Source organism: Camponotus vicinus, unplaced genomic scaffold (genome assembly GCF_025532165.1).
Source record: "Camponotus vicinus isolate PSW18456_S1 unplaced genomic scaffold, iyCamVici1.0 SCAF_6, whole genome shotgun sequence".
NCBI classification, from domain to species: Eukaryota; Metazoa; Arthropoda; class Insecta; order Hymenoptera; family Formicidae; genus Camponotus; species Camponotus vicinus.
In genome coordinates this window covers 12,697,014-12,711,753 of record NW_028141978.1, presented here as the reverse complement: position 1 = coordinate 12,711,753, position 14,740 = coordinate 12,697,014, and the positions used below count along the sequence as shown (strand labels likewise).

At 29.1% G+C, this 14,740-nt stretch overlaps 1 protein-coding gene across 1 annotated transcript; it reads left to right on the top strand.

The window, feature by feature from the left end:
• The first annotated feature begins 9,827 nt into the window (after nt 1-9,827).
• Nucleotides 9,828-14,740, top strand: LOC145972893 (putative fatty acyl-CoA reductase CG5065). The gene is made up of 7 exons (XM_083101926.1): nt 9,828-10,101; nt 11,069-11,385; nt 11,685-11,932; nt 13,131-13,317; nt 13,441-13,626; nt 13,917-14,177; nt 14,273-14,740. Exons 1-7 carry the CDS (start codon nt 9,853-9,855, stop codon nt 14,349-14,351), a joined length of 1,527 nt encoding a protein of 508 aa, XP_082958052.1. The 5' UTR covers nt 9,828-9,852; the 3' UTR covers nt 14,352-14,740.

Here is a 14,740-nt window from a genome sequence, read left to right as displayed (position 1 = left end):
AAACCAGCATACGAATTAGATCGCCTCTGGATTTTTTTTTAATAATCAGCTCACGAATAGATCGCCTCTGAAATAAATATTTTAATAACCAGAGCGCACATGCAAACCGCATCTGGTATGAAATATTTCTAAAAACAACCAGCCTATGAATAAATTGCCTCTGGATTTTTTTGAATAATCAGCACACGAATTAAATCGCCTCTGGATTTTTTTTAAACCAGCACACAAATTAGATCGCCTTTGAATTTTTTTTCAATAACCAGCACACGAATTAAATCGCCTCTGGGTTTTTTTAAACCAGCACACGAATTAGATCACTTCTGGATTTTTTTTAATAATCAGTTCACGAATAGATCGCCTCTGAAATAAATATTTTAATAACCAGAGCGCACATGCAAACCGCATCTGGTATGAAACATTTTCTAAAAACAACCAGCACACGAATTAAATCGCCTCTGGATTTTTTTTGAATAACCAGCACACGAATTAGATCGCCTCTGGAATTTTTTTTAATAATCAGCTCACGAATAGATCGCCTCTGAAATAAATATTTTAATAACCAGAGCGCACATGCAAACCGCATCTGGTATGAAACACTTCTAAAAACAACCAGCACACGAATTAAATCGCCTCTGAATTTTTTTTGAATAACCAGCACACGAATTAGATCGCCTCTGGAATTTTTTTTAATAATCAGCTCACGAATAGATCGCCTCTGAAATAAATATTTTAATAACCAGAGCGCACATGCAAACCGCATCTGGTATGAAATATTTCTAAAAACCACCAGTCCACGCATAAATCGTCTCTGGGATAAATATTTTTTAAAAAGTATTTTTTAATTAATAACTAGAGCGCACATGCAAACCGCATCTGATAAAATATATAATCTGTACGTGTATGTATATATGTGTGTGTGCGTGTGTGTGTGTGTGTGGATGGGTATGAGTGTGGGTGTGTGTATGTATGGACGTATGTATGTATAAAAGTGATGCGAGAGTTACATGAGGAAGCGAGATAATAAGAACGAACGAAATAACAATAAGAGCGAACGAGATAGAAATAGCACGAGCAACGAGAACTCGAGCTCGAGAATCGGATCTTTCTTTCACACTATTATTTTCCTTTCGCTCGCATCTATTACTGTCTCGCTCGCTCCTATTATTGTCTCGCTCGCATCTATTACTGTCTCACTCGCTCTCGATTCTTGGGTCCACTTATCTTTTCGAGTTGTCTATCACGATTGTCAAGTGTGACGGAGAAAGCAAGACCATGAGTAGAGAGCGAGCGAGATGACCTATCATCAAAGAGTTCCGAAGTCTCTTACAATCGGTTTCTTCGCTTCCTCTATCCATTCCGAATTCATGAAAATGTAAACATCTTATAAAATAAAAATTGAAACTTTTAATTTTAATTTCATCGGTTTGAAAATAATTTTAATAAATTAATGAGATTTTTGTGCGATTAAAATGATATCAAACATGGCGTAAATCGGGTAATTTTTAATTAGTCTGATAATACAAGTTTTATAATTATATATTTAACTAAATTTATGCGATTTATATCGTGTTTGATATTATTTTAATCGCAACATTCTCATTATTCTATTAAAATTACTTTCAAATGAATAAAAAATGCATTTTATTTTCTGACATATATTCGTGAATATTATAAATAAAGTGTCATGTAAGAGACTTCGCAATGTTCGACATCGGGAACTTTTTTGATGGCTAAAACTCGTCTCATGACCCGAATTCAGTGACTTTTTAGTCTTGTCCATATGAGGACTAAAAGATGACTTGATTCATTCTATACACAGATTATCGACACTCGGTAGTAGGAATACTTCAATACACGCAATAAATGAGCTATTTCTCCCATTTATCCGCCTAATTTCTAATAATCTGCTTAATATTCTGAATCCCAACAAGGAATCCAGATTATTAAATAAATTATTTTAAATTCAATTTGTCAGAAATAAACTTATAAACAGTAATGTCAGGAAAAGGATGCGGCTCACACGCATGCAATCATTCCGCGTAGCACATGTATGTGGCTCTCTCTGATTGATGCGTGCGAGCAGTATCCTTTTTCTGGCATTACTGCTCATAAAAGGCAAAAGTATGCTTTAGATTTTATATTAATTACTAATTCTTTATGTACATTTTGTGATAAATATTAAATACGAGATAAGTTAAGAGTGGCTCGTCGCGTAGTGGCAAGCGAAGAAACACGTGCCCCATACTATTATGTCTTTTTTATGTCATCTTTTTCGACAAAGCGAAAAGATGTCTTTATACACATCTTTTCATTTTGTCGAAAAGATAACTTAAAAAAGACATCTTTTCGATATCTTTTAGTATAATGTGCTGTGTGGGGTTTTTATGCGGAAAATAAATTCTATGTAAAATACGTAGGACACGTGTAAATTGAATCATATGAATTATATGTTTGTTTACTAAAATTACCTTGCTATTTCCTTACTAAATGATTCTTAGCATATATATTTTGCACCAAAAAATTCACAAAAATTTTAATAATAATAATAATAATATTAATAATAATAATTATAATAATAATAATAATTATAATAATAATAATAATAATATTATTATTATTATTATTATTATTATTATTATTATAATTACGAATTTTACAATAATTACGAATTTTAATAACGAATTTTACAACAGTTACAAAGCGATGTTAATATAAATATTATATAAATATAAATATAAATATTAATGCAATTATGAGAAATCATAATGCATCTTTATAAGAAAATGTATGAAAAATACAACTAATAGAATAAAATAAATAATAATAATAATAATAATAATATTATTATTATTTATTTTATTCTATTAGTTGTATTTTTCATACATTTTCTTATAAAGATGCATTATGATTTCTCATAATTGCATTAATATTTATATTTATATTTATATAATATTTATATTAACATCGCTTTGTAACTGTTGTAAAATTCGTGAATCTAATTGGCCTATGCTTTTAATTTTGACTGGATCTAAGAGCATACGCCAATCAGATTCATGAATTTTACAACAGTTGCAAAGCAGCTTTTCCTGCTGAACGCAACCAATGTGAGTTAGGTCAGTGCACTGTCTTTGATAATTGTCTCCGGTGATAAGAATCTATCGCGAGCTACTGCTTAATTATATCTTGAAGTCAGAGCTTGGAAATGACTTATCTTCTTGCATCAAGTAGAGAGAGAGAGAGAGAGAGAGGGAAGAGGAAAAGGAAAAAGAGTAAATAGCTATCAGCCATTATAGCGATAAATGTCTAAAGTTGGCCTTGATAGAACGACTGATTGCATCACAAATAACCAAATGTTTCAGAAGTCAATGAATGCAAGAAATTATGTAATACTTTAAATATTTATTAATAATAAATATTTATAATAAACATTTCGCGAAAGTCGGTGCTTGATTGACATTACTTAATGCAATACATATATTTATTTATACATATATTTATATATATAATATCATAAATATACATAATAATATCAATATCATATCATTTATATCAACTGTTATTAATTTCTAGTCGATGTATCTTTTCAAATACGCGTTATTTTTGCATTTTATCAGTCATATGTTGCATGACTAGCGATAAAAATTAGAAATTAGAAATTAGATATGAATCTAGATGTAGATGAAACATGTTAAAATGTGTTTTAAAATATATGCGGAAGTTCAATCGTTTATAATATATGATTTGACGATTAAATAATAAGATTAAAATTCAAAGAAGTATTACAATTGTGTGACAAACAAAACATCTTATTTTATTCAAAATTTTTTCGATTGATGTTGATATGGTCTATTTAATGTTAATTTTTAAACTTTTCGCTGTCAAAAATGGCATGTATATAACAGGGATGGGAAAGTTACTTTTTAAAAGTAACTCGTTACCGTTACTCGTTACCGAGTAAAAAAAGTAACTCGTTACCGTTATTAATTACTTATTTTTAAAAATAACTAGTTACCGTAACCGTTACTTCAAAAGTAACGATTCGTTACTTTTCCCGTTACTTTTAATGTTAAAACAAGATAGAATTAAATAAAAATTTACTTTGATAATATTTTTTTATTAAAATATTAATATAAAAGCAACAAATTCTTTATTTTAAATTTACAAAACCGTAAAAAATTTAAAGATATATAGATTTTAAAGCATTTAACATGTAAATTCACATGTAAATAAAAAAATTTTAATTTCCATTAAATTTATAAATACAGCTAAATTTGCATTCCGTTTGTGCTCTCGTCCGATATTACGTCAAATTTAAAAGCTGGCCAACCACATCCATTCCTCAGACGAATAAAATAACTGTGATTGACCAATGATGTCATTAATCGCTCCAGAGGTGTCTGTGAAGCTGGCACGACAATCTACGAATTTCAAAAAAATACTAAGAGTTCTGATAGCACTTTTCATAGTTCTACAGTTCCTGATAAAAATTAAAAAGAGTTCCGCATTCCTTATATTAAAAAATCGAAATCGAAAAAATGTCGTGCTAACTTCGCGAATCTAGCACGACACTCTTCCCTCCAAAGTACCAAAACGCGTTGAATATTATTTTTAGCAAGAGTTCCCGATAGTTCTGCTATAGTTCAGCCTATATATGTAATTTCAGATCGATATTCCAAAAATTAATAATTTTTTATGAATTTTTAATGTTCTTGACCAGCATGACATTTAGTGAAAATGTGTCGTGCTAATAATTTTCCGTATTTTTAACGGCAGTTCTGGACAGTTCTATAAAAGTTCTATCCTTTAGGAACATATATATATATATATATATATATATAAATCTTTCCTCCAGCGGAAATTTTAATTTCAAAGGGAAAAGGATGATATATATGTCATCCTTTTCCCTTTGAAATTAAAATTTCCGCTAAAGGAAAAATTTGCTGAAAGTGTTAAAGATCTACAAAGGGGCAAGTTCTCTAACTTCAAGAAATAAAGTATTTTATAAATCATTCCAATCTTATGTTGACCATATTCGCCGTATGATATTGTAGAGAAATCCGGTTATCGATTTTTGTCTGGATTATAAAGTCACAAATTTATTGACCCACTTCTCAAGCAAACGAGTTTCAAGTCTTATTTGACGAAAGACTCATTATGCATGAAAGCAATCTTTTTCGAAACTCTCCGGAATCTTACTTGCTTTATATGTTAAAATATATTATGATTAAATGACATTTAACAATAAGACTAATCTGTATCGAGACCAATTTGTGAAATCCGTATATTGCTTTTAGTAAAATCTTATAATTTTTAAAGAATCGTAAATAGCAACAAGTAATAAATTAAAATTGATAAAAGAAAAGGCATTTGCGCATTCTTTAACAAGGTTCCACCTCGTTATCAATTAAACCACTTTCTTCCGGTACATCTGGGAAGTTTGGATTTGGAGAGGTTTTCGACGTTTTTATCTTATTGGGACTACTATATTTTCATTACGACTCTCATCAATATGGACAGCTTTTTATAATTTAAACTTCTCATCGTTGGATTAAGGCAAAGTATATCTTTCCCTAATTCCTCGCGTCACATGGACGATTTTGATAGCGAGGTGAGCGTTGCGCTTTTTGCTCGAACATGTCATTGCCTTGCATCTATATATTTTGTTTTATTATTTTTGTACAGGCGTTTCTTGTTTTCCGACCGCTTTTACTCTTTTGTATTGTCTTTGCGTATTATTAAATCTTTTAACCATTTTAACATGTTTATTTGACCTTTCGGTTATTTTATACTGCGCGCGTCCTTGTAACGTTCGCGTTTTAATTACTTTTGTGCGAACTGTTTAAGACATTGAAAAAGATGTATTGGATTGAAACGTACGTTTGTCGATATATTTCTTGTATTCAAATTATTTCTTCGACGGATGATGTTTTTTTTTGCCATATATATATATACAGGGTTTACCAAAAGTGTGGAAACCTCTTAATATTTCAAAAAATACGCATTTTTTAAAAAAATGTTTCATACAAAAGTTATAGGGTTTTATGTGGCGCATTACAAAACAACATTATTATGACCTCGAATAGCGTTGCCAAGGTTATGTGAAGGTCACCTCCAACATTTTAAATGGGACACCCTATACGCTTTTGCATATTCTTGTAGCTTATCTCGAGAGCTTTCTAAAACACTATAATTAAGTTAGTTTTCATTAAGTACTTTCCAAGTTATGAGGCTTGAAATAATTTCTTAATTTTACATAAACCATAAAATATCTAGTAAAATATTCATTTTTCGATTATCTTACCTTAACACTTTTATGTACAAAATAATGAGAGGAATCAATTGGTGTAAAGAAAACACATAGTTGTTTTTAAAAGAAAATATGTAATTGTTAATTGCAAATTACATATTTTTTCTTAAAAACAACTATGTTTGTTCTTTACACCAATTGATTCCTCTCATTATTTTGTACATAAAAGTATTAAGGTAAGATAACCGAAAAATGAATATTTTACTAGATATTTTATGGTTTATGTAAAATTAAGAAATTATTTCAAGCCTCATAACTCGAAAAGTACTCAATGAAGAAATACTTTATTATAGTGTTTTGAAAAGCTTTCAAGATAAGCTGCAAGATAATGTAATAAAAAATATAGGGTTCCATTTAAAAAATTGAAGCTGACCTTCACATAACCTTGACAACGCTATTCGAAGTCATAATAATGTTGCTGTGTAATGCGCCATATAAAACCCTATAACTTTAGTATGAAACATTTTTTTTTTAAATTGTATTTTTCAAAATATTAAGGGGTTTCCAAACTTTTGGTAAACCCTGTATATACAGGGCGGGGCATTTTAATCGCTCCAGGCGGATATCTAGAAAACTAAGAGAGATACAGAAAAATGTTTCATACAAAAGTTGTATATATATATATATATATATATATATATATATACACATATATATATATATATATATAATTTATGAAATAAAGTAAATATATATATGTATCTAAATATAAATTATAATTTATATTATTAATTTATATAAATATTATATATAAATATACAATTGTATTTTTTATGTAAAGAAAACTGCTCTCTTCAAGACAAATCTTAAAATGGTATCATGAAATTTGTTCTTTCAATATAAAAAATAAAATTGAAGCACAGTTAAAATATATGTTTGAAGGACGTTTTTAAAGCTCTTTCGTACAATAGGCTACTTCTCAAACAGGATTTTATTTCGAGTAATTAAATAAAATAATTTCTAACAGATAATTAGTGTAAATTTTAAATTAATATCAATCTTAATATTTTCAACATTGTTAGATCACATATAAAGAAATATCATATTGAGTAAAGTAGGCTCACGAGCGACATACATAACCTTTCGTTCAACTATATCACAAAACCGTATATTCTGGTTCTTATTGAAATATTAATAAGAGCTTTTTCCGACGTCGGTTGATGACCGTCACCACGGTTGATATTGATTTAAGATATACGCTAGAAGCTTTTACGATATTCCAGGTCAAGGTGCAACTATAATCATTGCATAAATCATGTATATATCACCTGAGCAAAGCTTTGCATAAAGTCTTTTGCTTCTCTTCAAATGTTTTTATTACATAATGATGATTAATTGCTAGAAAAAAATTAGTACTTTTATTTAAAAAATTAGTTCATTCTTGGAGGACAATTACGGCCCGTTCAAGATCCATCCGCCACTATTTTTCACCAGCATAGTGGGGATATTATCATTTACTAGAGGGATCTTGAGAGTTGTGGTTACTCTATGAACATCATTCAAAGACATGCAAAGCAAACCAATAGGCAAATAGCAACCGATAGGCAAATTATTATCATTTATAAAACAGGAAAAGCTGTTAATAAATATTTAATAATTAATTCTGTAAACAATATTTGAACGATTAACTCGAGGAAGAGGATCTTTTCTCGTAATTTTTAATAAATTTCCTCAGTTTATTCAATGATACAATTAAACAATCAACTCTTCTGAAATTTTAGCCAGCGGACTGAATTTTTCTGTAAAATTTACATAGTGGACTGTGAAAAAAAGGGGATAGGTGTGAACGAGGAGAACTGAAAGGAGCAAACATACAAGAATAAAAAAGAAACAACTTCACGAGTGTGCCGAATTTTGCCATCAAAGGTATTGATAAACAATGGCATTTTATTAATAAGAATGTTGATTCATTCCTCATGTTGTTTATTGCTGGCATACGTTGAATGCTCGATTCTATTTTTTTTTAATTCATTGACAAGATATACAAACAGTCATTTGGCACATCGATGAGCTCTCTCTTTTCTCCCATCTTAGCAGATTTAGTTCTTTGAGATCTTGAAGAATAGGCCATTTCAAAGTTACTTATTCCTTTTTATCCTTGCTGCTTCTCTTTCCTTTCATCTAATCATTTTAAACATTTTCAACTTCTTCCAGAGACTTCAATTTATTATTGAAATTGTTTATGTGACTTTAATATCTTTATTATCACTAAAGAATATCGAAGTCTTTTACGATCGATTCCTTTCATCTATTCGCAGTTCACGAATGTAAAACATTGTATAAACTAAAAATTAATGATTTTATTTTTATTCTATCTTTTTGAAAACAACTTAATAAATTAATTAAATTCTTGTGATTAAACTGATACAAAACATAATATAATTTTTAATTAGATATATAATAAAAATTCTTTTTGTTATCCTCTAACCTGTGCAATTTAAATGATTGCTCATAAAAAGAAAAAAAAGAATCATTGGAGTCTGGACGCAGTAAATGATGCGCAATAATTAAAATTTGTTAAACGTGTTATGAAAATGTTAATTATTATGCATCATGCATTTTTAAGTTATCACATCCACGATTCCATAAAATTCCATTCAAATAAAAAATGAGATTGATATCAATCAAACAATTTTTTTATGAATAATTATCGATTGACATTTTTGATACAGAAAAAAAAATCATTCTCCACCTGGTTCCTCTGTTGTTTCTCTTCCTTACTTCACTTATGTTTGGATTTACTGAGTGTCTCGTTCCAGTGGTTAAAGATTCTGAAAAATCTACAGCTTATCTATGCATTGACAAGCTAAATAGAATAATCAAGGAGATTTAATTATTTTTCTATTAAGAATAAATTATTGTGACGTTATCTATAGGATCTATTGTCAACATTCTAATACTTCCTATATGAGGTATATTATGCATGCATTTTATATGCATTTCAATAAGCGGTTAATTTATGAAAATAAATTTTATTTAACATAAGTCTATTTTTATTCTAATTATGTTTATGTGCTATCGATTATATAACCTTTATTTTATTTATATCGATCAATGATTTATTTAAGTTTTTTTTCTTTTTTTAATTTAATTTAACATTCTTTTGTAAAGGATCCACAAAGGATCGAAACATTTATTCAATTATGTATTTTTTAACACGTTTATAAAATTTTAATTATTACATTTACATTTTTAATTATTATATTTACTGCATCCAGGCTCCAATGATTCTTCTTTCTTCTTTTTAATTATAATTTGCCATAAAAGTCTTATTAATCCATTAAAATTACTTTCGGAAAAAGATAAATTAAAAACACAAGCATGTTAAAGTTTTTCTTTATATTAATAAAAAAATATGAAGAAAAATAATGTTACATATAAAAAAAATAACGGAAAAAACCAAATTTATATTTTTTCAACGTTTCTTCCTATTAAGAAAACAACTTTTTCACATCTTTATACATATATGACTTGATCAACTTATTTTCTAATGTTAATATATTTTTTTTCATAGATACTGCGTAAAATTTGAAACACATATCAAAATGGGAACAACGAACGCACAAACCAATTCGGGACACGCACACGATGAGACTCACTCAAGAGGAAGTTCGATCGACACATTCTTCGCCGAAACAGTGATCTTTGTAACGGGTGCTACTGGTTTCTTAGGGAAAGCCCTCCTGGAGAAGCTGCTGCGCTCGTGTCCTCGTGTGGCCACAATTTTCGTTTTAATCCGTCCAAAAAGAAATCAGTCTATCGAAGAACGCTTCAGGAAACTACTGGAAAATCCTGTTTGTATAGATACACGCTTATCATATCGCAAGATCATTCGAAAAGATAATATCGAAGTGCCCCAGTTTCATTAAGCTGAATAAAAAACTAATAAAAATAGTAACAAAGAATACATCGAAATTAAGAAAGTTGACATAATTAGACTGTCGTTTAAATGTACGTTATGAAAAAAAAAACATAGATTGAAAATTTTAAAATTCTAAAAAAATTAAAGTCTCAGACAGTCTATCACTTTTCATCAGCAAATTTTTCCATTATTATAAACTGCATATTTATAAGTTGAAAGATACCAAAATTAAGCTCTTTTAAAAAATAGAGGTATATTCTCTCTTTCGAATAATCCTACATTATCGAATTTACAGATATCTTGACGTATAAAGCTTCATTTTACCTCCTTTCTTTAATTTTTTCATAAATTAATTTTGCTGTATTCGCAGGTTGATATTCCTTATAGACGTAATAGTATACGCATATATTAAAAATTAATGCTAATATTGATTTTGACTGTATAACTTCGTCTATAGAGGGGGTGGTTTAAATATTTTATCTATGGCGTGCTTATACTTGAAGGAAGTGTCAAATACGGTCATCATAACGAAAGATCGCGACTGTTACCATTCTCACGACTATTTCCCCTAATTATTATCTAATGAAGCTATGTCTATTGATACATATGTTGAGAAAAATCGATAAAAAAAACGCGCCACAAATATTTTTCAGTACATATAAAATAGTAACAAATATACCGAAAGTGAGAAGAGTTGATAGAATTAGACTAGCATTTAAATGTATGCTATAGGGAAAAAATATGCATAGAAAAAATTTTAAAATTCTAAAAATATTAAACTCTCTATCAGTAGATATTTTTTATTTTATAATTTTTATTTTTTATTGTTACAAACTGTATATTTATAAGTTGAAAGATGTGCATTTCTTACGAAATAACGGTTCTTTTCTCTGTCGCAGGTTTTCGATAGAATACGATCGGAATTTCCTGGCGCCCTAAATAAGATCTTCCCCGTGAAGGGCGACGTGGGCATGCCGGAACTGGGACTTCAGCCCGAAGACAAGGATATGTTAATACAGCGAGTTAACATTGTTTTTCATAGTGCAGCCACCGAGCGTTTTAATGAGCCGTTGAAAGTAGCCGTTAATCTAAAGACAAGAGGCACTGAACGTATGCTAGACTTGTGCAGGCACATGACGAACCTTATTAGCGTCATTCACGTTAGCACGGCCTACAGTAACGCCGATCGACGAGAAATTGAGGAATCGATATATACGTAAGCTTTCAATTATACTTAAACAAAAAAGTACAAATATTTCACAAATAAAAATTTTAATAAAGTTATTTATTAAATTATTAAATTATTCCAAAATTATATTATTACAACACAATATTTACTGGGCTTCGTTTTTATACATTTATATTGTATAGTTTTCTGTTTCATTTTTTTATACATGATACGAACCAGATTCTGCAAAATTAAATTCGTTTTTCAACGCGCGATAATAAATATATATTTAATAAGCACACTGTAGAAAAATATCCTTATAATGATGCACATTGCCAATATCACAGCACGAAGATAAAGCCGTACACAGTAATCGATATATGCGAAAATTTGGATGACGAAACGATAGGAATAATAGAGAAGAGACTAATCGGTAATCATCCAAATACTTATACGTTGACCAAAGGTTTGGCAGAGCAGATTTTACTGTCCAAGGGAAGCGATTTACCAATCGCGATCGTACGACCGAGTATAGTTTGCGCAGCGTATCAAGAACCATTTCCAGGATGGGTAGATAATGTTTGCGGTATTACAGGTACAATCTATATTGAAAAAGTGATTGAAAATTGATGTTTTGACAGCAAACCTACTCGGAAAAAAAGTTCATATACGTGAAATCAAATATAAATACATATAAAATATGTCCATGTATGTTTTTCTCTCTTGTATAATAAATTCTATTTATATATACAAAAAAAGAATAAGAAGAATAATTGAGAATAAATTAGAGATTAATTTTAATATACAGGGTGTCCCAGACCACCCGTACACCTCTTTTAAAATGAAAATAAATGGCTTTTACCAAAAATCGCGAACAATTTTTAAGTAAATCGGGTACGCTCTATCAAATGATGATATTTTCAACTTTTGATTCCGACCGGAAATATGCCATCCGGATCGGAAGTTGAATTTTTTTAGGGGAACATGGTACTTTTTATTACAGATTCGAATTGTACGTGAAAAAATAAGAAACTTTTGTATCAAACGTTTTTTCTAAAAGTGCTTCTGTCAATCTTAAAATTAACCTTGAAGGTAACTGTGATGAAATAATGAAGATCAATTTTAAGATTGACAGAGGCACTTTCAGAAAAAACGTTTGATACAAAAGTTTCTTATTTTTTCACGTACAATTCGAATCTGTAATAAAAAGTACCACGTTCTCCTAAAATAATTCAACGTCCGATTCGGATGGCGTATTTCCGGTCGGAATCAAAAGTTGAAAATATCACCATTTGATAGAGCATACCCGATTTACTTAAAAATTGTTCGCGATTTTTGATAAAAGCCATTTATTTTCATTTTAAAAGGGGTGTATGAGTGATCTGGGGGACACCCTGTATATTTATATATAATTATATATAAGAGCAATTTTATCTCGTTTCTTTAGTATATGGATATTTTATTATATTTATATATAATTTATTTTATATAATTTATAAGCCTAAATTGCTTAATTTATTTTATGTATTTTTTAAGCCTATTACTTTATATAAAAAGTTATTAAAAATATGGGAAATAATAAGCACAATATATATAATTAATCGCTCTTGTAACATGTTTGTGACAATAACTTGAAGAATTTTATTAAATATAACAAATTATTATATAATGAAGAATAAAAATATATTAAAAGTTTAAATTATATAAAATGAACCGACCATTTCTAATGAATTAATTTTCTTCTATCAATTATATAGACGCGTACACATACATTATATCCTATTATTTGACAGGTATAATGACAGAGATAGGTAGAGGTACCATTAGGAGCATCATATGCAACGCAAATTTAGTAGTAGACGTTGTACCTGTCGACTTTGTTGTCGATACATTAATATGCGCGTCTTGGTATAACGTTATGCAACGTTCCGATACGATAAAGATTTATAATTGCACCAGCAGTTCGTTGCATCCGATCACGTGCGTATATGAAAGAACTGGAATATAGTAACGTAATGAAACAATAAGTAAAAATATGATATTCATATGATATTTACGGACATAGTGAGAGAAACTATTAAAAAAAAATGTGTGATTTTGCAGATGGCGTGAATTCGGACATCTTACAAGGAAGCACGCTATAGAATCTCCATCGAAATATGTGATGTGGTATCCAGACTTTACGTTTAGAACAAACAAATTCATTCACACTATCATGGTAGCTATGTTGCACTTCTTACCTGCATTTATCGTAGATCTTATATTAAGGGTCCAAGGTTGCAAACCTATGTAAGTTTTTTTCTTTCTCTTGTTCTAACCAATTATATTTACAATAATAAATTCTAATATAATAATAAATTCTAAATTATATTATAAATTATAAATTAATTCTAAATATTATCTAAATATTATATATTATAAATTGATTCTAAATTATATTATAAATTCTAAATTATAATAATAAATTCTAATATAATAATAAATTCTAAATGATATTTATAATAATAAATTATAATAATAAATTAATTTCGAGTTACGATTTTTTTCTCTTTTCTCTTACTTTTTTCTTTCTTTTTCAGAATGACGAAAATCACCAAACGTTTCGAGCGCGCCGCTAAAACTGGAGAGTTCTTCGCGATGAACGAATGGAAATTCTGTGCTGATAACATGACGAAGCTAGTGAAATTTGTAAGAGCGTCGGGGAATTGTAACGATTTCAACGTAGATATCAAAAGTTTAGATTGGGATGCGTACTTACATCAATACATGTTAGGAATTAGAAAATATATTTTGAAAGACACTCCAGATACGTTAAATAATGCCCGAAATCGTTTATCGAAGTAAGTCTTCCAATTTCATATTCTTAATTTACATTTTCACGCTTGCAAGGTAAACGTTGCGCAGGAAAAATAAATCGATTATTAATGTATTGCAGATTGTACTGGATGCATAAATTAACCAAAGTATTCAGTATATTCGTGTTATTAAAAATGATCAAGTGTGCCGGTCGGTGATGTCATCGAGAAATTATACGAAAGCTTTTGGATCGCAATTTTAGGAACACTGTAAAAATATTATGGAAAATATTTTAGGAAAGAGGAACATATAACTTTGAAGTACTAAACTGTTATCAAGTAACTAATTTACTAGTTAAATCAGATATTAATGAGAAGGAGAGAAGGGAAGAGAAAAGTAGTTAAAAAAATATAATTTTGAAAAGTGTAAATGTAGAATGATTGTAAATACTATAAAATCTTTGTTTAAAACATTTTCTCACATATCTCTCACATATTTTCCACGATAATTATTAAGTTATCTTAAAGATCCTACAATTGACACATACAAAAAATGTTATGTCTCTTATTTTGTGTTATTCTATCAAGACATATACATATACAGAGAA